Below are 26,786 nucleotides of genomic sequence, written 5' to 3'. Positions count from 1 at the left end.
CATTGAGCCCCAGCTCAAGGGTGAGCAGGATCCTACTAATGGCAATGGGCAGGTTTACGGTTGGAGAGCAGCATTGCGATGCACACATCCTTCCGCAGAAGCTCCCATCAAGAAGGAAAAGCGAGGCACTGCTGCGCGCATGTGTGCTGAGTCGTGCCTTACCTAGGGCGCCTGCGCAAGCGTCTCCGGGGCTTCTCCCAGCCCTGGTCCAGGCTTACTGTGTAGGTGGGCAATGGTTGCCGGGAGCCGGGAGCGAGGTTCCCGTCCCACCCGCAGCAGCACCGCCCCCCGCCGGCAGGGTACGCTCTCCACGGAGCCTGTCCCGCTTCTGGCCGGCCTGCGCCTGCGCGGGGCTTCCGCCCGTCGGCGAAGCGGCGAGAGCTGCCCCACTTGCTGCGCACTCGGACTAAGATGGCAGCGGCGGCCCGGCTGGGTTGGGGAGCTGCGGCTGCAGCTGCAAGGCTGTGTAGGCGGTAGGTGACGAGCCAGGAGCTCCGCACAGGCGTGCCGCTGGGCTTAGTTAACCAGCGGAGTGGCCGCTGCCCCCACAGCGGGGTGGGCAGAAGTGCCCCTGACCGAGCTTTCGGGTGCGCCCCCGTCGCTTCAGTTGGGGGGTCTCGCCCCGAGGTGGGCGCCTATCGGTGAGGCGGCGCTGCGCCCTCAATTCGGGCGGGATCTGCGGCGCCCGGTCCCAGGCGCTGAAATCCGGCGCCTGAATCCCTGCGGTGGGGAGGCCCGCAGAGACTGGCTGCAGAGACCCCACGGAGGAGATATTTTAAAAATCAGTGTGGTCCCCTCCAGCCTTTCCATCATGTGCAGTCCCTCTGCTTTTTAAACACAAATCAAAATATCTACAGAATGGGAGAAAATACCTCAATTCCTCATTTTCTCAGTAGGCCCAGAAAAGGGGACGTGACCTGTATGAGGTCATATAGCTTCTAAGTGATGGAATTCTGATGAGAATCTAGACCCCTAGATTTCCCCCGTATCACCTAGAGCCACCCTGTTGCCTTGTTTTTTCCCCTTTTGTGCAACCCGCCTTTGAGTTTGGCCTCCCAGTGACATCTGTCAACGTTGGTTAGATGAAAAGGATTGATAACTTAAGTAGGTGTCACCCTGATTTTGCCACTGGAACAAAAGGACAAAAGGGCCTACAGGGTTTCACCTAGTCAATGTTAGGGATTTTAGTGCTAACGATGTCCTTGAAATTTAAAAGCATTAAGTTTGCTGAAAGATTTGTTAGCCACCTACTATCCCCCTGTGCTGTTTTGGTAGATGTCTTACTGGAAGAATTTAACTTACCGTTACTATTTTTTTTTTTTTAAGTTTATTTATTTAGAGAGAGAGAGATTGAGAGAGTGAATATATGAGCAGGGGAGGGACAGAGAGAGGGAGAGAGAATCCCAGGCAGGCTTCATGCTGCCAGTGCAGAGGCTGGCACTGGGCTCTATCTCCTGAACCTTGAGATCATGACCTGAGCCCAAATCAAGAGTAGTTGGTGGCTCAACCGACTGAGCCACCGAGGCCCCCCCCTCCTTTACTATTTGTCACTTTAAACTCATCTGTGTCACAGTATCCATCCATTCTGTTGCCTTTTCTGTGGGCCTAAGGGATAAGAATACCGGTCTTCAGTGTGTATTCCCATATTCCAGCATAGTCAAGATTTAGGCAGTGAGCTATGGATAAAAATGTTTTCACCCCAAGCCTTAAACCTCATTCAGTAATTAATTGGGCACCTATCACATAATAATAGTGGTAGCCAACATTTACTGAACTCTAACTACAAGGCTAGGCACTGATGTATGCACTTTACATGGATTATCTGGATCCTTTTATGGCTCAGTCTTTGAGGTAGCTGTGAATATTTCATTTTAGAAATGAAGAACTGAGGCCATCCGTCATGCTTGCTGCTGAGGGGCACAGAAATGGAGACACCCCTTAATGAGTTTGCAGATAAAAATAATCAGAGAAAATATTTTTAAGTGATCATATATATATTTAAAATTCTTTAGCAACTGCTGTGAAATGAAAACTGAAGAAAGCAATAGTATTCTTAAAAAAATTTTTTTTTTAATGTTTATTCATTTTTGAGAGACAGAGTACAAGTGGGGGAGGAGCAGAGACAGAGGGAGACACAGAATCTGGAGCAGGCTCCAGGCTCTGAGCTGTCAGCACAGAGCCTGATGTGGGGCTCAAACCCACAGATTGCAAGATCATGACCTGAGCCCAAGTCGGATGCTTAACCAACTGAGCCACCCAGGCATCCTGATAGCAATAGTATTCTAAAGTAAACTGGATTTTGAAGTAACTTGCATCAGATTTCTAAAAATTTTTACTGAAGTTTTTTTTCCTTTTTTGGTAATATTTGTTTTCCCTTCTCCCTTCATTTTTAATTTGTTAAAACCATGAAAAAATAACCAATTGGTACTTCTCTATCACAGAGAAATAACCAAAGTTACAAACACTGGCTTAAGAGGTTTCCAGTCTAAAAGCATATATATAGGGGAGCCTGGGTGGCTCAGTGTGTTAAGCGTCCGACTCTTGATTTTGGCTCAGGTCATGATCTCACAGTTTGTGGGATCGAGCCCCACATCGGGCTCCGTGATGAAAGCTGGAGCCTGCTTTGGATTCTCTCTCTCTCTCTCTCTCTTTCAAAATAAATAGATAAACTTAAAAAAAAATAAAAGCATATATGGATTATTACCTTCTTTAGCGGTTTGGAGGAGAACAGTACACTTTCTGTTAGACTTTTTGAAGTATTGAGATACCTTTCAGAACAGGTAGTATTGGTTCTCTCCAGGAAAGCATGATGGTAGAGACAGAAAAGGGAGGGAGACTTCAAAGTATTTACTTTTGTTCCCTTTGAATTTTGAACCATGTGACTCTATCACCTAGTTTTTTTAAAGTTTGAAAAGAAGGAAAAAAAGCAATTGGTAGTTCTTTGCATCCTTCATGCATAGCTAAGAGTCTGGGAATCCAGGTTATAAATCACAAATGTAGTTGCATTTCTGTTTCTTACACTGGATATTGCACAATCCTGTGTACACTCAGTTATCAAGACTATAAATTTCCATTTGAGCTCATGTTTTTAAATTGTTTGCAGATATTGCTTGCCTAAAGAAGGGGAAATAATGTGGATGGAGAATGAAAATTCAGCTTTGTTGTTATTTTCATTATATGTGTGTGTGTGTGTGTGTGTGTGTGTGTGTGTGTGTGTATAAGAAGTAGAAACTGAGCTTAGAAGATTATCTCTTGAAATGTCATTTTTGTTTGTTTTTAAATGTAGATTCTGTCCTATGATGAATCTGTATACCATGACAAAACAGCCTCTGCATCAGTTTGTACAAAGACCACTTTTCCCACTGCCTGCAACCTTATGTAACACAGGTAAAATTTCATCTCTTTAAAACAAATTATGTTTCAGAAACTAATGAAACTATGCTCAAAATTTTGTGGATCATAAAAGACGAGAGTTTGTAAATTTCCTATTCAGATGCATAAAAGAACATGGCGTTTTTTTGTATCATAACTTCATGCTTGACTGTTACAGGTATGCTTGGCATTAGATTTCAAGAATCCTGAGCACAGTGTCCAATAGATCTATTAAATCTCGGTATCTTGTATAACACATCTTCTGGAGCATTGTTCAGGAAATGATTTCTGAAATGAAAATATAAAAAGAAGTTACAAATGGGTTTGTTTAAAAAACTTGTATGTATTTTAAGCTCCTGCCCTTCTTATTTTGACAAGAATGCACCTAAAATCAGTAAATTTCTAGCTTTCATCAAGGCTTCAGGAAATAGTACTTTTGATGTAATTTTTCTTTTTTTTCATCCAAATCAATTAACTATGGCTTTCTTGATAATTTTGTTGATGTTACATGCTTTTTTTTTCTTTTATTTTTGTTAATATTGAAAATAATGAAGACAGGATTTGAAAATTATTGAACTGTGACCAGTGTCATGTGGTTAGGGAACCTTGGGAGCTGTCTCTGTGTGTCTGTGTGTAAATCTGTGCCTTTGTGTACTTATGGAGCTATAAGAGTTTGGATTTAGCTCTTGGGCCCTCTCCCATTTCTATCACTGCCTTGAACACCTTGTGGCTGTACTCTGGCAGGTGGCTGACTCTGGCTAACCACATGATCTAGATCTGGGTAGATAAGAGACCTTACGTCCCCTGTATATTGGGGCAAGAAGAGGAGAACCTTGCATGTCTCCTTGAATCACAGAATGAAAATTTAGGCATAAATAGTAACTCAGCATGTTAAGCTACTTTAATTGGACTTTTAAATTTTGTAGGGTGGAGGGGCGCCTGGGTGGCTCAGTCGGTTAAGCGTCTGACTTCGGCTCAGGTCATGATCTCGCGGTCTGTGAGTTCGAGCCCCGCGTCGGGCTCTGTGCTGACAGCTCGGAGCCTGGAGCCTGCTTCGGATTCTGTGTCTTCCTCTCTCTCTGACCTTCCCCTGTTCATGCTCTGTCTCTCTCTGTCTCAAAAATAAATAAACTTAAAAAAAAATAACATTAAATTTTGTAGGGTGGAATTACGTGGTCCTCATGCTTTTCAAATGGGAAACCCACTGATTATAGTCTTTGATACTAACTTTAAGCACCATACATCTATAGTTTTGGAAGAGCTTCTGCCTACCTATTACCTATTAGACCAAGCATAATAGGAAAATTATTTTAGATCAGTCTATTTTGTTGGAACCCTTATGACACATTCAGGGGTATCTTTCTGGGTGATGGACCTGGGTGTCATTTCTGAAATATCAAATTAAATCCAGTTTAGACTATAATTGGAATGATTTTGTTAATCCCTAGTCAAATTACTATTTTGAAATAGCTTTGCTCGTTGTCAAGAGAGAAAGTTTATGTTGTGTTATCATATATTTTCTACTTCAAAAAGTATATACAGATTATGCTGTCCTAAATTTTTTTTTACATTTATAGTTTTTTTTAAAGTTTTTATGTTTTTAGTAATCTCTACACCCAACATGGGGGTTGAATGACCCTCAGATCGAGAGTGGCATGCCCTTCTGATTGAGCCAGCCAGGCGCCCCATGTTTACAGTTATTACCTTCAAGTATTTCTGAAAACCTCTCTTACTGCTTGTATAGTTGTACACAGATGGACTGAGTAGAAAAATGCCATGGGGTGCCTGGGTGGCTCAGTTGGTTGAGCATTCAACCCTTGATTTCAGCTCAGATCATGATCCCAGGGTTGTGGGATCGAGCCCCACGTCAGACTCTGAGCTGAGCGTAGAGCCTGCTTGAGATTCTCTCTCCCTCTCTCTCTCTCTCTCTATCTCTCTCTCTCTTTTCTTCTGCCTCTCTCCCCCACTTGTGTACTCTTTCTTTCTCGCTCTCAAATAAAAGCTTTTAAAAGAAAGAAAGAAAGATGCCAGATTTAATTCTTCAAATATTGTGGTAGAGTGTTTAATGTGTGCAGAGATTTTGGTTACCAATAAATTATTAAGAAAGGCCTTACCAAGTGATTGGTCATAACCAAGGTTAAAAGAAGCTTGTTGTCTTTATATTTATAGAAATTGGTGATAGTCCTTTCTTTCTTTCTTTTTTAATGTCTATTTACTTTTGAGAGAGAGAGAGACAGAGCATGAGTGGGGGAGAGACAGAGAGAGAGACACACACACAGAATCTGAAGCAGACTCACGCTTTCTCTCTCTCTCAAAATAAGTAAATAAACTTAAAAAAAAAAAACTGTTGCTTTTTGATATTTTACTGCTTTTCCTTAGACGTATGATACGAGGATTATGACAGGATAGGAAGACTGATCTTAAATGTATTTTCCTCTGAATGCTTGACACTAAGTGTGGAGTGGCAGTATGTATAGTGGTCAAGCAAGTCCATGGTAGGAGATTGGTGGGGCTTGAATCCTGTCTCTGTCTCTTGATTAGCTGAGTGACTTTGAGCTTTGGTTTCCTTATTTATAAAGTAGGATAAAAACGGTGTTTCCTTGAGAGAATGGATTAAATTATGTAATTCACAGAGAGTGCTTAGCATCGTGGCCCAGCACATGATAACTATTAAATAAATTAATCTATTTCAGTGTACTGCTCTAAGATGAGAATTGTCTTGTTTTGGTTGGAAGGTTTATTTTCATAATAAATAATCAGGACCTGTTTAGTAGTTTTAAGACTATTAAAACCCCAGTACTATCTTCTGTCCTACAAGCTATTATCATAATAGCAAGGTAGGAGAGTGAAGATTCTGTTCATTTTTTACTCCTTTAATGAATTCATTCTTAATTCCTTCTTGGCCCTAGAAGAGGCAAAGAAGAACCTGTAAAGATAAGTTAAAAATATTCCAGAAAGTAATTCACATAGATTTCTACTTTCATGATAATTTATAATGTCACTGACTATACCATTGGGCAAATTACTTAACTGTAAGCTTCAGTTTCTTCGTTTGTAATATGGGAATACAGTAGAACCTTGGATTGTGGGTAACTTGTTCTGCGAGTGTTCTGCAAGGCAAGCAAACATTTCTAATAAATTTTAACTTGATAAACGAGCGATGTCTTGCAATATGAGTAGTACATGACACCAGACGTCACATGATCACAACTGAGCCAGTAGTTCTCTCTCTCTCTCTCTCTCTCTCTCTCTCTCTCTCTCTCTCTCTCACTGCGGGGTTGTGAGTGATCGTCTCCCATGCTCACATGCTGAGTCTCAGACCGTGGTGTTTGGCAGAAATCAGTGATTTTTCAGAACGTTGGGAGGGGCCCACAGCTGGCACTAGTGTATTTTTTGCCACTTCAAAGCACCTAGGGACAGTCCTTTGCTTTTTCATACAAGAGTAAGCTTAGGAATGCTTCGCTTCATTCTAGGTCAGGCTGCCTGCAGATATAGACCTTTCCTCAGCTGCTTTATTGCCAGTTACATTAAATACAGTATATGACAAAAATTTATTAATACTGTACTGTAGTCAACATCCGTGTGAGCATATACATTGGCCCCCAGGCAGAAAAAGAGTCCATTCAGCCCGTAGACAGCTCAGTGATTCTGTTAGTGATAGTGAAAAGTCATTCTACACAATAACCTTCCTCCCTCACACCAGCCACGAAGGTTTTCAAAGGTAAGTGCAGGTTAATTTGTTTATTTTTTCCTTATATTTTGTATTTTCTGTATTATTTTATATTATATTACAGTATTATAATCATTTTTATATGAATATTTTTTTGGTTGTGGAATGAATCATCTGAGTTTCCATTATTTCTTATGGGGAAATTTGCTTTGATGTAAAAGCATGCTTCCAGGATGAATTATGCTTGCAAACCAAGGTTTTACTGTAATAGGGGTTCTTCATAGTATTATTAAAGGCTTAAATATATATAAAGCACTCAGCCCTGTCTCTGGCATGTAGTAAGTACATACACAATAAATATTAGTTACTATTATAAATTTGTCTTTAAAAGAATGGTAACCAGTAACTTCTGGGGTGGCTCAGTCAGTTGAGCATCTGACTTTTGATTTCAGCTCAGGTCATGATCTCATGGTTTCTGGAGTTGAGCTCCACATTGGGTCCACAGTCCAGCTAGAGATTCCTCTCCCTCTCTCTCTGCCCTTCCCCACCTTGTGCACACACATGCACATGCGTGTGCTCTCTCTCAAAATAAATACATAAACATTTTTTAAAGAAATAAAAGAATGGAGGGGTGCCTGGGTGGCTCAGTTGGTTGAGCGTCCGACTTCGGCTCAGGTCACAATCTCACAGCTCGTGAGTTCGAGCCCCACATCGGGCTCTGTGCTGACAGCTCAGAGCCTGGAGCCTGCTTCGGATTCTGCGCCTCCCTCTCTCCCTGCCCTAACCCACTCTCATTCTGTCTCTCTCAAAAATAAATAAACATTTAAAAAAATAATAATAAAAGAATGGAAGCACTTTGGAAAGAAAAGAATTAACATTTTATTGTCTTTAATATCATGGTGATAATGATTTATGATTACGATAGCCATTAGTACTAAGTCAACAAATAAAATACATTTAAGACTCTGGAATGATGATATGCCTTCCTCGTTAAAAGTAGGATACTGCTGGGATGCCTGGGTGGCTCAGTTGGTTAACTGGCCAACTTCGGTTCAGGTCATGATCTCACTGTTTGTGGGTTCAAGCCCTGCGTTGGGCTGTGTGCTGACAGCTCAGAGCTTGGAGCCTGCTTCCGATTCTGTGTCTCTCTCTCTCTGCCCCTCCCCTGCTCATGCTCGCTCTCTCTCTGTCTCTCTGTCTCAAAAAATGAATAAGCATTAAAAAAATTTTTTTTAAAGTAGGATATTGGTAGAAAGTGTTGAGTAACAAAACTAAATAATCAGTATTAATATAAAATTCAGTGCAATTATCCTATATTGATAAAGTTCATTGTTGTCTTTAAAAATTATTTTGGCTTCTTGGGCAATAAAGCCTTATTTTCTTTAAAAAAATTTTTTTTAATGTTTATTTTTGAGAGAGAAAGACAGGGTACAGGTGGGGGAGGGGGCAGAGAGAAAGGGAGACACAGAATCTGAAGCAGGTTCCAGATTCTGAGCTGTCCGTGCAGAGCCTGACGCAGGGCTGGAACCCATGAACCGTGAGATCATGACCTGAGCCAAAGTCGGATGCTTAACCAATTGAGCCACCGAGGAGCCCCAAATAATCAGTATTAATATAAAATTCAATGCATTTATCCTATATTGATAAAGTTCATTGTTGTCTTTAAAAATTATTTCATCAGCTTGGACAATAAAGCTTTATTTTCTTTTTTTTACTTCTTTTGATTCTTTGAAAATGAGCACTTCATAGTCCATAAACTTAACTACCGTTTTTTTCTGGAGTAACATTCTTTCTTCTTTTTTCTCTTTTAGTGAGATACATGTTTATTCAAACACAAGATACCCCAAATCCCAACAGTTTAAAATTTATTCCAGGAAAACCAGTTCTTGAGACAAGGACCATGGATTTTCCCACACCAGCTGCAGCATTTCGCTCCCCTCTGGCTAGGTATATTGCTATTTCTTATTTGCTTTTACCAAGAAACATAACTGACTTTGGGGGTGAGGCAGCCTCATTTAGTAATCGCATTTTTATGTGTACTGCACTGTTTTCAACGTAAAGAATGCTTTATTTTCTTTTAAAATTTTTTTTTTCAACGTTTATTTATTTTTGGGACAGAGAGAGACAGAGCATGAACGGGGGAGGGGCAGAGAGAGAGGGAGACACAGAATCTGAAACAGGCTCCAGGCTCTGAGCCATCAGCCCAGAGCCTGACGCGGGGCTCCAACTCACGGACCGTGAGATCGTGACCTGGCTGAAGTCGGACGCTTAACCGACTGCGCCACCCAGGCGCCCCAAGAATGCTTTATTTTCTTTTCAGGTAAGAGATAAAGGAAAATAATAGTTGATATTAGGGAACCCTTGAAAAGTGATGTATTTGAGAGATCTATATCATGGCTAAATAAGAATTTGTATTTTTACTTAAAAAAATTTATTAAAATGATAATATAAATTTTCATTCCAAATATTTAAAACTGTTTATAAAAAAACAGTGAAAACTTGTTAATTTTTTTCCCTAAGGATAGCTAAATTTTTAGATATTTCAAAATGAAATAGTTTCTAAAATATTCCATTCAGAGCTATAAATAATAATAGTTATCAGGTTTGCCATGATTTTTTAAAGACCAGTCATTGGGAGACCGTTTTAAAATTCACTAGAGGGGCGCCTGGGTGGCTCATTTGGTTAAGTGGCTGACTTCGGCTCAGGTCATGATTTCACGGTTTGTGAGTTTGAGTCCTGCATCAAGCTGTCTGCTGTCAGCACAGAGCTCACTTCAGATCCTCTGTCCCCCTCTCTCTCTGGCCTCCCCCACAGTCTGTCTGTCTGTCTCTCTCTCTCTCAAAATAAAAAAATAAGCATTAAAAAAAATAAAATTCACTAGATTAAGACATGTTAAATGTATGTCAGATGAAGGACAAATGATAAAATTATTAGAATGAACCTCTTTTTAATAATAGCTAGAGACATTATAATAAGAAATATTATAGTCCTGAGGCGCCTGGGTGGCTCAGTCAGTTAAGCATCTGATTGATTTCAGCTCAGGTCATGATCTCAGGATTCCTGGGATCAAGCCCTGTGTCAGGCTCTGCACTGATAGCACAGAGCCTGCTTGGGATTCTCTCTCTCCCTCCCTCTGTCTGCTCTTCTCCCAATTGTGTGTGTGCATTCTCTCTCTTTCTCTCTCTCAAAATAAATAAATAAACCTAAAAAAATATTAGAGTCCACATCAATTAAAATTTTTGGTAATGTAAGTCTGATACTGATTGCCAGGGATATTTGGAAAGTAAAGCTTAGATTAACTACTTCTGTACACACAGCTGTTTTGTATGTCTTATTTATGGGAACCAGAAATATGCTTATCTCAGGTGTGTTTTTTTTAATTTCTCATTAATAAAAATGCACATTTCCTTTGACCTACAGATGCCACTTATTACAATATATCTTAGAGCATTTGTTTTTCATACTTTTTGATGCAGGTGACACTAAGAAACATTTTATATTACAACCCAGTACATATATACACATGTATTTAGATAGATTACACACAGGTATTCAGTGGGACAATTTTCATCCTGACAGTGTGTAATACATTCTTATTTCTTTTCTTGTTCTCTTTATTCTATTCTGTTGTATTGTATTAAAGTCCTGTTCAATACCTAATTGATTTCACAAGTTACTAGTGGGGTTGAAAACCACTTTAGACAACATCCACATAGGTACACAAGGTGATACAAGGATGTTCCTTTCCTTACAGCCTTGTTGGTAATGGTAACCTGTTGGAAACAACCTAAATATTCATCAATAGGAAGAGTTCAGTAAACTTTGTTCATCCATAGTCTGCAGATAATTAAAAAAGATGAGGAGAACCCTCATTTACTATCACAGACTGGCCTCTAAGACATACAGTTAAGTGAAGAAGGCATGTTGCAGAACAGTGAGTACAGGGCACCTGGGTGGCTCAGTTGGTTAAGTGTCCTACTTCGGCTCAGGTCACGATCTCACAGTTTGTGAGTTCAAGCCCTGCATCGGGCTCTGTGCTGATACTCAGAGCCTGGAGCCTGCTTCAGATTCTGTGTCTTCCTCTCTCTTTTCCTCCACTCACACTGTCTCTCTCTCTCTCTCAAAAATAAATAAACATTAAAAAAAAACAGTGAGTACAATATGATTATTATATATATAAAGCTAAAAAACACAAAACAAAAATATAGTAACATAAAGGTCTAGAAGAATGTACCTGCAACTGGTAACAGTGAACTTGGGGGCAGGGTTGGTCAAGAGTCATTTTCACTTTATATAAATAGTTTGAAATGTTTGCATCAAGAATGAATTCATGTATTTTTGTATTTAGGAAGAATATAAAAGTAAGAAGACTCTGTTCACTTACAGATAAGTTGGAGATTATTTCTGTCAGATGTTCAGTTGGCAAAAGCCCTTTTCAAATTAGTAGCTCATTTTCTGGATTCACAGAATTTATTATCTTCAGTCAAGCAAAACTAATCTCGTTTTTGTTGTTTTAACAGAGAATGTTTTTGCTGTAGGCTAGAATGTAAGCTTCCTGAAAAACCGAGACCAGTTTGTCTTGCTCATCATTGTATCTCTGGTGTTTATTTAGCACAGTGTCAGATATTTAGCAAGTTTTCAAATATTTGTTGAATGAGTAACTGAATGAATGAGTAAATGATAGTGTATCTTACTTCAGAGAGGCATCTGAATTGTTTCTCACTATCCTTATGGACACCGACAACGAAATGTAAGTCGAGTGTAAATCTGTCTCTAGAGACATGTAAGAGGATCCGTAGTATCTGTAGTATTTCTGTGGTTGCCATGTTTATTCAATAATTCTCTTTGTCAGCAGCATTAATAATGATAAAATTATCAATTTTCAGGTGGGAGGAATTGTTTGTATGTTACATGGCAAAATTCAGAGGAATTTTTAAGTTTCACTAAGCTAAAATGATAGGGTAAAGCAAGTAAGGTAAAATCTAACAGGAACAAATGTTAAGCCTTGTTATTTAAATTTTTTAAATGAACAGCACAATTACAGGATGGAAGAATCTGACCTTTCAGTTATTTCTGTTGGATATGATGCAGTACTCAAAAAAGTCAAACATTAACAGAGTCCTAGTGTCCAGCTCAAGAGAGGTAACAGTCTTTGTACTCTGAGTAAGTCAGACTACGTTTGGGATATGTGTTCAGTTCTGGGTGTCATATCTTGGACATTGTAGGAGTTGGAATTGTCCTAAGGAAAGTAACCTAAATGGCAAAGCATGTTTACTCTGTTTGAAACACTTTTCCAGCTTTTTCTTTCTTTAGGGACAGAACCTATGAACTCTTGCCTACAGCAGTTCCCCTGACTGACATGGCCCAAAGATTGGGTTGATTTTTCTCACCATCCTTTCATTTGAAAAAAAAAAAGCTTGCTAACAGTGCAGATATACAGAGCCAATCAGAGGACCTACTTGTAGGTCTGTGCTTGGGTTTATTGGATCATACTATGCAACCAAGTATCTTGTAACTTCTTATAAATTTAATGTTGAATGGTTGTGTAGAGGACCTGGGTGACATCATTTCAGACAAATTCCTAAATAATTTAAAAATAGTAATTCCAGGGAGCGCCTGGATGGCTCAGTCGGTCAAGTGTCCAGCTCTTGATTTTGGCTCAGGTCATAATCTCACAGTTCGAGAGATCTACCCCTGCATCAGGTTCTATGCTGACAGCGGGAACCTACTTGGGATTCTCTATCTCCCTTTCTTCTGTGTGCATATGTGCTTGCTTGTTCTCTCTCTTGAAAATAAATAAACGTCAAAAAAAAAAATAGTAATTCCAGTAACACTCTTTCAATGATAGACAAAGAAAAGGTAAACTGTAACCTTTTTTGAAGTATATCAGCTTTTATTCCTAAAAGGGGATAAGGGAAAAAGGAAATTGCTCTGGAGTGTATACTAGATATGTATGGCACATGTATCAGTGATGCGGGAAGGAAGGTGCATTTCAAAATCCCGTAGGGGCTTTTCAAATTATAATCCTCCCTTCCTCCTATCTTAGAGGATTTTAAAAATTAGTTTTATTGAGGTATAATTTAAATTTTTTTTTTTAATGTTTATTATTTTTGAGAGAGAGACAGAGACAGAGAGCAAGCAGGGGAGGGGCAGAGAGAGAGGGAGACACAGAATCGGAAGCAGGCTCCAGGCTCTGAGCCATCAGCCCAGAGCCTGACGCGGGGCTCGAACTCACAGACCGCGAGATCGTGACCTGAGCCGAAGGCAGCCGCTCAACCGACTGAGCCACCCAGGCGTCCCTATTGAGGTATAATTTATATGAAATGAAATTCACCAATTTTAAGTGTACAGTCCAGAGTTTTGTTAAATATATATAATTGTATAACTACCACTAAAATAAAAACATAGGGACATTTTTATCACTGCAGAAATCCCTCATTTCTATTTGCACTCATTCTTCTTGTTTCATTTTCATACCCTGGTAACTATTTTGTTTCATGGCAATGCATTGCAGCTTTGCTGAGATATAATTGATGTAAAACATTGTGTAAATTTAAGGTATACAGTGTGCTGACTTGATATACATGTGTATTGCAGAATGCTTTCCGCAGTAAAGTTAGTTCACACATCTGTCACCCTGGTAACTGTTGATCTTCTTTCTGCCACCACAGTTTTACCTTTTCTAGAGTTTCGTATAAATGGCACCATATAGTCTTTTGTGTTTGACTTCTTCCCTTCCTTCCTTCCTTCCTTCCTTCCTTCCTTCCTTCCCCATTTATTTTATTTACATATCTTTTTAAGTTTATTTATTTATTTTGAGAGACAAAGAGTACAAGTGGGGACAGAGTGGAGAAAGGGAGGGGGAGAGAGAGAGGGAGAGAGAGAATCCCAAGCAGGCTCCATACCATTAGCGTGGAGCCCGATGTCGGGCTCAAACTCACGAACCATGAGACCATGAGCCAACGTCAGATGCTTAACCAATTGAGCCACCCAGGCAGCCCTGGCTTCTTTTCATTTAGCACAATGCTTTTGAGAGTCCTCTTTGTTTTTGCATGTGCCAGTAGTCTATTCTTTTTTATTGCTGGGTAGTACTGCATTGTACAGGTACACACAGTCTGTTTAGTTATTCACTAATTGATGGACGTGTCCAGATATTTTTTTGGCTTTTATAAATAAAGCTGTTATAAAGGTCCATGTACACATCTTTGTGGAACATGTTTTCATTCCTCTTAGGTAACTACCTAAGAGTAATTGCTAGATCAGAGGGTAAGAGGATGAAACAAGATTAGCCATGAATTGATAATTGTTGGCTGTGAATTGTTCATGCTGGTGATGGGTATGTAAATGCTCTTTTACTTTTCTCTCCACCTTTATGTTTAAACTTTTCTATAATAAAGCATTTTATTATCTCTTATTTTTTATTATTCACAGGCAGTTATTTAGGATTGAAGGAGTAAAAAGTGTCTTTTTTGGACCAGATTTCATCACTGTTACAAAGGTAAACATAGGATTATATAAAATAAGATGTGAAGTTCTTTTAGTTTTTTCCGAGTCCAACATTCCTTTCCGAATTTCCTTTCTTAATGTGTTTTATGCATATTGGTACTAAAAATCTCAAGTTAAATTTACTTCTCGCATTTCTCAAGTTAATTATTAAGTAGAATTTTCAAGTTGAAATTATCCAAATCCCTTGTTTTTCAAAAGAGAAAAACTTTAGCTTCAGATGGTTAAATGCAGCATCCAGGATTATATATCTACCCTACAGCAGGGCCAGGACTCAACCTGGGCAGAACTAGAATTTAGGCTCCAATTATTATTTTTTTACTAATCCTTTTTTATTTCATAATTGAAATTTTATTGGTAGCTTTGATATTTTTACTAGTTCTTAATTTAAAATGAGAGAGTAAAAAGAAACAAATAATCAAACTATATGTTTCTATATTTGACCAACAGCATGAATATGTGTCTCCATTCGAAATGGGCTCTTTTCATCATGGCATCTCCCACATTATACATCCTGCTGTAATATGAGCAGTGCACTGTGTAGTTCTGTAGCACTTGGTTAACCTCTAAGTGTCAAAAAAAAAATCTATGTAAATATGCTACCCGATCCAACAGCTGAAGTGGTATCTGCTAGAAGAGGTGGTTTCATTTTTAAGTCTACTAGATTAGTGAGAAATGAATTGTTTAAATTTGAACTATGTATACTTTTAGATCTGTCCGTTGATATGTATGCACTGAACTTAATCACTTTTCAGTATCTTGTCAAAATCGAAAGTTTCCATTTAACTCTTCTTAAGCAATTTGAAAGGATTGCTCTGAGTTCTTGATGCACGGATCGGACTGATAACAGTGGACTGGTTTAGTGACATGGTACAAATAGTCCAGCATTCTCTTGTAGCTCTTTATGTGTGGAGGAGAATGAGGGTTTTCCTCCGTGGTGGCAATCCCAATGGCCATAGTTCTTGTGGATATCCTGATTGTAAAATGTTTTTCCCTGTTGTTGAAAGTGTTAGTGGCCCTACATTCTCAGAAAGTCCTTTCTTGACCATATTAGTTGAAGTGGCCATCTGTCCAGGAGCTCATTACCCTGTTTATTGTCTTCGTTGTACTTGTCACTTAGTCACTTTCTTTTTCGGTTAATTTTATTACCTGTCTTTCCTATACTGGAATGTAAACTCCTTAAAGATAGAGATTGTCCATCTTGTTAAATTCACCTGGAACAATGCCTGGCACATACTATGCACTTTGAGAAATTTTTGTAGAACGAAACAATGATGTAAGATTTCGTAGATTAAATTTTCAGGTTTCTGTCAAAAGGATTGTGGTGTGTAAATCTGTGTTGACTGATCCCATGTCTTTACCAGTTTAGAGACATCTGGCCTATCTTTACTATTCTTTAATTTGCTTTCTTTGGTATTTTTTAAGGGTCGGGGGGGGACCAGCTTTTGTTTAATATTTCCAACGTGTCTGATATGGCATTTACATAGCAGAAGTACTTTATATATATTATCTAATTTAATCCTTAGAACTAGGTATTCTTGTCTTCATTTTATAAATGGCAAATTATGTATTTATTTTAACAAGTTTTTTTTTAGTCCTTTTATATACAGACCATGGCATATAAAAATTTTTTTAGATGAAAACATGTGATTATGTCTTTCAGAGTTGTTTTTTTTCTTTGATTTGATTTTGGTAAGTCATCTTTTATTTCCTTTTTTGTTTATAATTTAGTTACTCTTTTTGGAATTTCTCTAGCTCCACTATTTTTCCTTAAGTGACATGATATAACTAATAAATAATCTAAGTTAGGGCATATATTGATATTTAATAGGTAGAGTAGTAGATTTGTTTTCTTTCAGTTACCTTCCTCATTATAGACTATCTCATCTACTTGATAACTTTGGCTATTGCCCATTTCCCTTTATTTAAAGTGAATCATTCATTCCTTTAAAAAATTTTTTTTTTAATGCTTATTAAAAAATGCTTATTAGGGAGACACGGAATCCGAAGCAGGCTCCAGGCTCTGAGCTGTCAGCACAGAGCCTGACATGGGGCTCAAACCCGTGAACCATGAGATCATGATCTGAGCTGAAGTTGGATGCTTAACCGACTAAGCCACCCAGGCTCCCCTGAATCATTCATTTCTTTAGCAGAGTAAAAATAGTTTTCTATTCTTCCATCCTTTGAAATAACTTTGATACTTTCAGTATTTTTTTTTTTTTTTTTTTTTTTTTAAGTAAGCTCTATGCCCAACATGGGGCTTGAACTCATGACCCCAGGATCAAGAATCACATACTCTACTAACTGAGCCAGCTAGGTGCCTCTTATTTTCTTCTAAATAAATAAACTGCTTTTTTTTTCCCCCATGTAGACAACTTCAGAATAGTTTTCTTTTTTTTATTATCAATATTTCCCTATTCAGTAGAGCCTATTATTTATTTTTATTTAAAAAATTTTTTAAATGTTTATTTATTTTTGGGAGAGAGTGAGAAGGAGAAAGGGAGCATGTGTAAGCAGAGGAGGGGCAGAGAGAAAGGGGGACAGAGGATCTGAAGCAGGCTCTGTGCTGATAGCAGACAGCCTGATGTGGGGCTTGAACTCATGAACTGCGAGATTGTGACCTTAGCTGAAATGGACGCTTATCTGACTGAGCCACCTAGATGCCCCTAGAACCCACTATTTGATGAAGATTTTGAGGTAGCCCTCTGATCCATCTTCCAAATAATTTATTAAAATGTTACCTAGAACTATTTCCCATTCCCAATCACTAAGGCAACTCACTAGTTTTGTTCTTATATCCACAGCAGTGCGCATTTATCTTGTCTTCTGTGTACTGTCTCTAAGTTGGTTCTTAGTCCATGACAAAAATAGCCCCTTTTATGCATGTAGACTCATTTTTAATAGTATTTAAGGATAGGCACTAGCTGTTAATCTCCTGAGAATCTAAATGGATTGCATCTAATACTTTTTCCTCCTAAAGAGCTCCCCTTTAAAAAACTAAAACAAAACATGCTCCCTTTCTCTTTTCAGATGTTCGTACTATTTAGGTATTTAATAATCCCATCCTTTTTTTTTTTTTTTTTTAAAGTTTATTCATTTTTGAGAGAGAGAGAGAAAGAAAGAATGCAGGTGCAAATGGAGTAGGGACAGAGAGAGAGAGGAGAAAGAGAATCCCAACCAGGCTCCATGCTGTCAGAGCAGAGCCCAGCATAGGGCTCGGGGCTCCATCTCATGAACCGTGAGATCATGACCTGAACCAAAATCAAGAGTTGGACACTTAACTGAGTCACCCAGGTGCCCTAAAACCTTTTTTTTTTTTTTTTTTTTAATGTTTGTTTATTTTTGAGAGAGAAAGGCAGAGTGCAAGTCGGAGAGGGGCAGAGAGAGAGGAGACATAATCCGAAACAGGCTCCAGGCTCTGAGCTGTCAGCACCGAGCCTGTTGTGGGGCTTGAACTCATGAACTGTGAGATCATGACCTGAGCCGAAGTCAGACACTCAACCGACTGAGCCACCCAGGTGCCCCAATCCTGCCTTTTTTTAATGGAATCAAGTAGTTGACCTGACACAGAGGTCACATAATTAAGTATTCTTTCCTAAGGATGCCAGGCTTGTTGGAGGTCCACAAGCCCTCTAGCACAACAGCCATAGATAAGACACCATATTATATGTTTTGCTTCTACAGTTGTGTCATTGGATTTCTTCTACTCTTGAGTAAGATAGTAAGTTGAATTCTTTGAATACTTGGGGGTTATCTTGTATATTTGGTCAAGTAACTGTATCCTATCTTCTTTAAAAGAATGGGAAATCTCTTTATCATTCTCTCTAAACACAGAATTCATGCAGTATTTTAACTCTCTTCACCACTGAAAAAATATCTTTATCCCCTATACAAGACATGGTATATCCAGCACACTTAACACAAGTTTGATGAATGAATGAATAAATGCATGAGGAATGTTCTAAGATTATATCTTCTAAAAGTCAGTATAGACCAGATCTATCAAGAACTGGAATTAACATGTGTTCTCCAGAAATGAGTGCTATTACATAGTATAGGATATATATAGGAAACGATTCTTAAAAGATTCAGGGTGTTATTTGGTATTAGTCTTTGCTTTTGATTAGAAATATAGCATTTTCCTTTAAATATTTACAGGAAAGTGAAGAGTTAGACTGGAATTTACTGAAACCAGATATTTATGCAACAATCATGGATTTCTTTGCTTCTGGCTTACCCTTAGTTACTGAGGAAACATCTTCGGGAGAAGCAGGTAATATGTTGGATAATTAATATTTATTTTCATTTTCTAAAAAAAGTTTCTACTTTCCTCACATTTGTCTTGATTTCAAAAGTCATGAGAATACTAGGACGCCTGGGTGGCTTAGTTGGTTAAACGTCCGACTTCAGCTTGGGTCATGATCTGATGGTTCGTGAGTTTGAGCCCCACATCGGGCTCTGTGCTCACAGCTCAGAGCCTGGAGCCTGCTTGGGATTCTGTGTTTCTGTCTCTCTGCCTCTCGCTTGCTCACACTCTGTCTCTCTCTTTCTCTCAAAAATAAATAAACATTAAAAAAAAAAGTAGTCACGAGAATGCAGATTTTTATCATTGTACCATATTTAACTCTGGAACCAATTCCAGGCGGAACAGAACTTCACATATACTAGTTTCATCCATTATTTTTGAAAACTTGTGTATAAATTGATTATCTAAAACTAAATTTTTCAATTATAAAAATTTTCAAACATACAGAAAATAATACAATGTATATCAATTTTCTCTCTTTTCGGATTTCATAGATGTTAGTTTTTTGCCACAATTGCTGTATACCCATTTTTAAGTAAAACATTAAAGACACAACCAAAATTCCACAACCCGCATCCCTTCCCCTTTCTACTTCCAGAGATTTGTGTAAACTTGGTTTGTTTTTCAAACTTTTACACACATAAAAGTCTCTGCAGGGAATATATAGTATTGGTTTTTGTTCTTAAACTTTAATGTATATTATATGCAATTAGCCTTTTTTCACTGAGCATATTTTGAAATACATCCATTTTGAAAAAATGTAGTTCTAGTTTATTTAAGTACTAGATAGTATTCTATTATATGAATAAACTACACTTAATTTGTTCCTTATGGTCAAATGAATTATTTATGCTAATTTCTATTACAAACATTGCTGTAGTGGGCAACCTTGTACAAGTCTGTGCATATGTGAAAAGTTTTGTTATAATATGTTCCTCAAACCAGAATTGCTGTATTATAAATTATTTTAATTTATATGCTAATTAGCAATATATAAGAATTTGAACTTACATCTTTATCATCACCTACTGTCTTTTTTTTTTTTTTAAATCAGTATGTTAAGTGTAAATGATATCCTGTTTTAGTTGCAGTTTCTTGATCAACACTGAGCCTGAAGGTTTTCATATGTTTACTGGCCATTATTTTTCTTGTCAGTAAATTTCCTGTTCGTAATCTTTTCCCATTGTTTAAAAATTAAGTTGTCTCTTTTGTGTTGATTTTAGCAAGTTTTTGAAAAATATTCTGGGTGTTTGTCCTTTGTTAGGTATATTCATTGCAAATAACCTCCCTAACCATTCCTCACCTTCTCACTGTGTTTAGGATTTTGTCATTTAGAAATTTTTCTTTTTCCTTTTTTTTTGAAAGACAGAACATTTCATGAATTTGCACATAATCTTTGCTCAGAGTCCATGTTAATCTTCTCTGTTTCATTCCGGTGTTAGTATTTGTGCTGTTGAAGCAAGCACAGAAGTTTTTCTTTTTAATATAGTCACATATATTCATCTTTTTCTTTGTGGTTTGTGCTTTTTGTACCTTTTGAATAAGTTAATTTTGTGGAAAGCACTTGGAAGAGTAAGTGCACATGGAGCTTAATAAGTATTAGCTGTGGTTATTGCAGTTTGTTGATGAAATTTGTCCTTTCTCTAGTATCACAAAGATACTGTCATGTGTGTGTTTACATACATGTATATGTACACACACAAATATTTGTATAGTCACTTTTAGATGAACACTTCCACTTCTAGATACATACCCGAAATGAATCTTATAAATGTACATAAAACAGTACATGAAGCATGTTCATTGAAATATTTAAAAAATACATCAGCAATTAAAAGGAATGAACTAGATTGGGAGATACAATGTGAAAAGATATAAAAGAAAATATTAATTGAAAAAGGAAAATCAAAGGATATGCTTATTTACAGGTTCTTACATATATACCATTTATGCAAACTTCAAATAATGCATGAAACAGCTATAGGTGTTCTTGGTGGATATATATGTAAAATTGATAGAGTGTTTGTACAGCCACTTGATTACAGCTCCCCAAATTGAAAAATACACAAGTGTTGACTCAAATATCCCACCACTAGGAATTTATCTCATAGATACATTTGCAAAAGTACACTGATCATTCTTTTTTTTTTTTTTTTTTTTTTTTTTTTTTTTTTTTCAACGTTTTTTTATTTTTATTTTTGGGACAGAGAGAGACAGAGCATGAACGGGGGAGGGGCAGAGAGAGAGGGAGACACAGAATCGGAAACAGGCTCCAGGCTCCGAGCCATCAGCCCAGAGCCTGACGCGGGGCTCGAACTCACGGACCGCGAGATCGTGACCTGGCTGAAGTCGGACGCTTAACCGACTGCGCCACCCAGGCGCCCCAACACTGATCATTCTTTACACCAGAGTGTATATGCTGCAGATTGTTAGAAATAGTAGCAAACTGGAAACAACTGAAATAACTGAGAAATTAGCTAAATGAAAAGAAATCTATACAATTACTGTATAGCTATTTTAAAAATTGAGATATATCAGGGTGCCTGGGTGGCTCAGCCGGTTAAGTGTCTGACTTCACCTCAGATCATGATCTCATGGTCCATGAGTTCAAGCCCCTCGTCAGGCTCTGTGCCAACAGCTCAGAGCCTGGAGCCTGCTTTGGATCCTGTGTTTCCCTCTCTCTGTGCCCCTCCCCCACTCACACTCTGTCTCTCTAAAAATAACATAAATTTTAAATTTAAGGCATATGTATATATGCTGATAAGGAACTGTAGGCTATATTAGATAGAAAAAAGGTATAGAATGGTATGTGTAGTGGGATCTCATCTGTATAAATTTGTACATGTAAATTTAATGTAAATATTCTAGAAAGATACACACTAAATTATGGTAGTGGTTGTTTATGGAAGTGACAGTGGGGAATGGAATTTAGGTTTTGACAAAAGAGAATTTTAACTTTATTATATTTCATTTCTTTTACTAAAAATAGATTTAAGGGGCACCTGGGTGGCCTAGTCAGTTAAGTATGTGACTTTTGATTTCGGCTCAGGTCTTGATCTCATGGTTCATGAGTTTGAGCCCTCATAGGGCTCTGCGCTGACAGCAGAGCCTGCTTCGGATTCTCTCTTACTTTCTCTCTCTACCCTTTCTCTACTCGCTCCCTCTCTCAAAAATAAATAAATAGACTTAAAAAGCAAAGAACATAAAAAAAAAGAGATTTAAAGTTGGGGCTCACTTGGTTAAGCGTCCAACTCTTGATCTCTGCTCAGGTCATGATCTCATGGTTCATGAGATTGAGCTCCAAGTCAGGCTCTGTGCTGACAGCCTGCCTGGGATTCTCTCTCTTCCCCTCTCTCTGCCCGTTTCCCATGTGTGCAGGCGTGTGCATACACTGTCTCTCTCAAGATAAGTAAATAAACTTTAAAAAAAAGATGCAAAGTTAATATAATTTAATATTGATAATTATTACTTACATTGGTGTCAGAATTCCAGTGTATATTATAGTATAATTTGAATTACCTGTATTTTTAGTTTTCCTAAAGGTAAATTTCTCAGAAAAATTTTATTTTATTTATTTATTATTTTCAAAAAAATGTTTTTTAACCCTTAAAAAGGCATTGGCTAAGATTGGTATATAACCTTATGAAGTAAAAGAAAAACAAAAATGACCCAAAATGAAAAAACTGATTTTTTTTATTCACATTTGTAGCACATTTTGGAAATTTCCACAAAGCTTACATCTATATTTAGTGTCATTGTCATCTTGAAAACCACTGAATTTAAAAATTAAAAATGTAACTTAACTAATGAAGTAGGTGTGCTTTTGTGTCTCAAAGTTTCCATCAGAATCCAGTCAGTCTTTTTTTCTCTGCCTTTTTCAATCCTTGAAGATGATGAAAGTTTACAAATGTATTAACTAAAAAAAATTCAAACCCTAAACATCATTAGTAGGTCAAGTTATGTCCGTTACTCACCTGTATTGCCATGTGTCAAGTTGACGTGCTCCTTAATTTTTCTTCAGAGAATCAAATGAATGATCTTTTCGTCTCCCCAACCATCATTTCCATTTGTCTTGTATCACCACACCAAGTTACATGTTCTGTGCTTTTATTTTTTAATGAGACATTAAGTTAAAATCATCCTGTTTTAATACTTGTATTTGCATGGATATAAAATTTCTACTGTTAATATATTTTATTTGTAATCGTTTCTAGGATCTGAAGAAGATGATGAAGTTGTGGCAATGATTAAGGAACTGTTAGATACCAGAATACGGTATGTGCTCATCTTTCTGCCCGAAATCAAATATACTGCAGAGGCAATGTTCATAATAGCAGTTTACTTTTAGTTGTCCATGAGGGAAAAAAACCAAAACTCTAATAAGTACAAGTAAATGTAAACCACAATCGATAACCCTGGCAGTTGAATTTAAAGTCTGTACATTGTATCTGTTCACTCAAAATGTTAAAACAGTCTGTCTAAACATAACAAAGGACTTTATTGTTCACAGTCACCATCTAGGTTTGATTTGTTGTAATACCAAATTTCTTAAAATGAAAAAATGAGTTAAACAGTGTTCGGGAAGATTGTGAAAAGGGAAGTACTTTTTTCAAGCTGTTGCCCATAAAGAGTAAATTTCAATGAGTGGAGAACCGCAGGCTTACCCTTTTGCTTGTAGCAGAGCAGTGGTCCCGGTGAGAACTCCCAGAAAAGCTAGATAAAATGCAATAAATTTCTTTCATTTGAAAACAGTAGAGAGCTGCTGAAGCACACAAGATCCTAGAGAGAAGGGAAGCTCATTAAGGCTTCCCGTGGGACATTTTGCTGATTTTTGGTGTGAGGCTAGAGCATGAGAAGCTGGGCAGAGGGCAACTATATGGCCATTTCTACTACATCTGAATGTATGTGCATTCCTGACCCAGCAATTCCATGCTCAGGTATATGCCCAGCAATCATATATATGTATAGCAAAACACATCTGCAAGAATCTGTAAAAGCCAAAACCTGATTTAGCCCAGAAGTCCGTCAGCAATAGCAGGGATAAATTCTGGCATTTTCACTTAATGGAATACTATGTGATGATGTGGAAGAATCTCATAAAGAGTAAAATAAGCCAAATACGAAAAAGTAAATACTGTGTGTTTTTTAAATAGAATTTATATTTATAAATTATAAAGTTAAAAAACAGGCAGAATTAAACAATGGTAATAACAATTAGGAAATGGTTACCTTTGGTTGCGAGGACGTACAAAGGGGACTTCTGGGGTGCTAAAATTGTGTGCTGGCCTGGGACAAATGTGTGTTCACACTGTGAAAATTCATTTAATTGTTCATACATGGTTTATGCATTTTTCTGCATTAATGTTATATTTTGATACTTAGTTTACCTGGAAAAAAAAAAGCCAGCATGTGTCATGTCAGTCTGCTGCTGTTCATTCAAAAGAAATGAATGAGTATATTTTAAGTAATCCTGTAATTTTTTGGAAATTTGAGATCTTAAATGCCTGAAAAGATTATTAACAAGCAAGATTAAAATATAATAAGTGGAAAATATTTGAATGAATTTTGGCATTTTATCCAAGAGTAAAAAGAGAGTCACCAATGAGACTAACTACAGTTCTCATTCTCTATTGTATAGGTAGCTCTAACTTTGTGAATTTTACCAGTATACCACCTAAGCCCTGAGTTGTTTTAAATTTTTTTGATGGATACATCAGTTCTTTTACATACATCACAAATATTCCGTGACCACAGGCCAACTGTGCAGGAAGATGGAGGAGATGTTATCTATAAAGGCTTTGAAGATGGCATTGTACAGCTCAAACTCCAAGGTTCTTGTACCAGCTGCCCCAGTTCAATGATTACTCTGAAAAATGGAATTCAGAACATGCTGCAGTTTTATATTCCAGAAGTAGAGGGTGTAGAACAGGTATGCCAATATTATATGACAGTTGAGATTCAATGCCTGCCATTTCCTCTTTGAAGGCCTTATCAGTCCTCTGCTTGAAATTAAGCTCTGCTTTGGTCCAAAGCCTCTTTCAGTGTGTCTGTTTCAGAGTTATGTTTATGGGTAAGTTCCTTGAGAGACTTGTAATCGTATCCAGGTCTTTGTATTCCTCTGCAACACCTAGCCCTGGGTGTTATGCACGTTGTATATTTTGTTTGTATTAAATAAGTATTTGGAAATATTTTCCCACATTTAGGAATGTTCTGCCTAAAATAGGAAGTGATTGACAAATTTCTCTGAATTGAGTATTGCTGAGATTGATTATAAAATATCAGTTCCTTGGATGTAATTTTTACTCAACCCAAAAGAAAAACTATAAGAGAATTATTTTTCCATGATAGTGTCGGATCAGAACCAGATTCTTCTAGATTTAAAAAAACAAAAAACTGGGGCACCTGGCTGGCCCAGTTGGTTAAGTGTCCAACTTCAGCTCATCATGATCTCACAGTTCGTGAGTTTGAGCCCCACATCGGGCTCTCTGCTGTCAGTGCAGAGCCCACTTCAGATCCTGTCTACCCCCTTCTCTCTGCCCCTCCTGTGTGCATGCGCTCGCTCTCCCTCTCTCAAAAATAAACATTAAAAAAAAGAAAGAGAAAAACTTATTTTTGTTCCATTATCTTCTCTGTGCCTTACGTGCCTTTTTAAAGAATTGGATTATTTGACACTTTGGTGGATTGACAAAGGAACATTTTTGTTCACTTGTCCAGGATGGGGTAATGAATTGGTAGTTACACTATAAACTTGAATTGGTGTTTAATTATAGTAGGTGTGTTGAAGACAAAAAAATGTTCCTTAGGTTTATATAACTCTTTTCTTCTTCAAAGGAGCTGGTCTTTATTTTCTGAGTAATATGTTAACCCATGAAAAGATGTTAATCTTTTCATTTTTTAAATCAGGCGTTTGTTAGTATTCTTCTAATATTTTAACTTCATAGAAATAAATGTCTTCATATTTTTCTAAGGTTTAAAATGAATTTTTATCTGAGTAAGACCAAAGTAATTAGTTGCTAGTATGATCTTTTATTTCTTTACTTTTTTAGAGATTCATTTTTCTAATATATATTTTTATAATAACAGTTTGGTGTGGCTCCCCAGAATATATTTAAGTAAATAGAATACTGTTGGGAAGAACAAACGAACACACAAACATACAGTCCATTACATTAGTCTTGTGGCTAGGAAATCCCATTTAGTTAATCACTATAGTCAGTGTCCAGCTCAGACTCTGCTACTGAAAGATTTTTGGGGGGACAAGCAAAAGAGACCACTACTTAACTAATTTGTTAATATTAAATTGGCTTTTGTGTTGTTACGATTCCAGGTTATAAGACAGACCTTTTGCTTTGGGGACTATTGATAGATTTGTGGTTAATGGATTGACATGTGTTATTATAGAGTATTTCAGGTAAGCAAGTAAGAGTAAAAATCAGGAAAATAGCAATTTCTAATCCTTTTCTTAATTCTTAAATTCTCTTTGTTTTGTTTGTTTGTTTTTGTTTTTTTGTTTTAGGTTATGGATGATGAATCTGATGAAAAAGAAGCAAACTCACCTTGAAATAATTAGAGTTTTCTTTGGGCCCAGCAGTTGGACTTCTTGATAATATATACCAAGCTTTTATTATTAATCTGCTAAGGAACTTGAGGATTAATAAAATATGCCCTTTTTTCAGACACTGATGTATAAATATTGCATGTTTGCTTTACCTCATATGAGTTATTTATAACATCCTGAATCATCTTCTGTACACGTGGATTTTATCCAGGGATATTTTAATGTTTGTTCTTCATTTCTCATGGCTCCTTCTTTGCATAATGTGTGAAGTAGTTCATTTGCCCCCATTTAATTCATTTACTTTTTTTTATACAGAAGTAAATAAGGAGAATGCTTTTAAAAATATTCTAAAATGGGTTAGCTTTTTGTGTAATGC

The 26,786-nt window shown here is 37.3% G+C and overlaps 1 protein-coding gene and 1 non-coding gene across 5 annotated transcripts; one reads left to right on the top strand and one right to left on the bottom strand.

Moving 5' to 3' along the window:
• Positions 1–27: 27 nt before the first annotated feature.
• Positions 28–26,531, top strand: NFU1 (NFU1 iron-sulfur cluster scaffold). Of its 4 annotated transcripts, none has more exons than XM_042981639.1 (8): positions 28–473; positions 3,287–3,387; positions 8,917–8,989; positions 14,475–14,541; positions 18,705–18,819; positions 23,067–23,127; positions 24,607–24,781; positions 26,369–26,531. In XM_042981639.1, the coding sequence occupies exons 1-8, from the start codon at positions 412–414 to the stop codon at positions 26,411–26,413; spliced, it is 699 nt and encodes a 232-aa protein (XP_042837573.1). In that variant the 5' UTR covers positions 28–411; the 3' UTR covers positions 26,414–26,531. The 4 variants fall into 4 exon arrangements, with proteins under 4 accessions (XP_042837573.1, XP_042837572.1, XP_042837574.1 ...); XM_042981638.1 differs by having other exon boundaries at positions 33–473; positions 8,854–8,989; XM_042981640.1 differs by lacking the exon at positions 28–473 and adding an exon at positions 1,006–1,104 and having other exon boundaries at positions 8,854–8,989.
• LOC122237495 lies at positions 20,212–20,318 on the bottom strand. Its single transcript, XR_006216105.1, has one exon. It is a non-coding gene; the product is annotated as a U6 spliceosomal RNA (small nuclear RNA).
• Positions 26,532–26,786: the final 255 nt, after the last annotated feature.

This window comes from Panthera tigris, chromosome A3 (assembly GCF_018350195.1).
Source record: "Panthera tigris isolate Pti1 chromosome A3, P.tigris_Pti1_mat1.1, whole genome shotgun sequence".
Taxonomy (NCBI): Eukaryota; Metazoa; Chordata; class Mammalia; order Carnivora; family Felidae; genus Panthera; species Panthera tigris.
The sequence above is the reverse complement of the archived record's forward strand: the minus strand, read 5'-3'. Positions and strand labels throughout refer to the sequence as shown.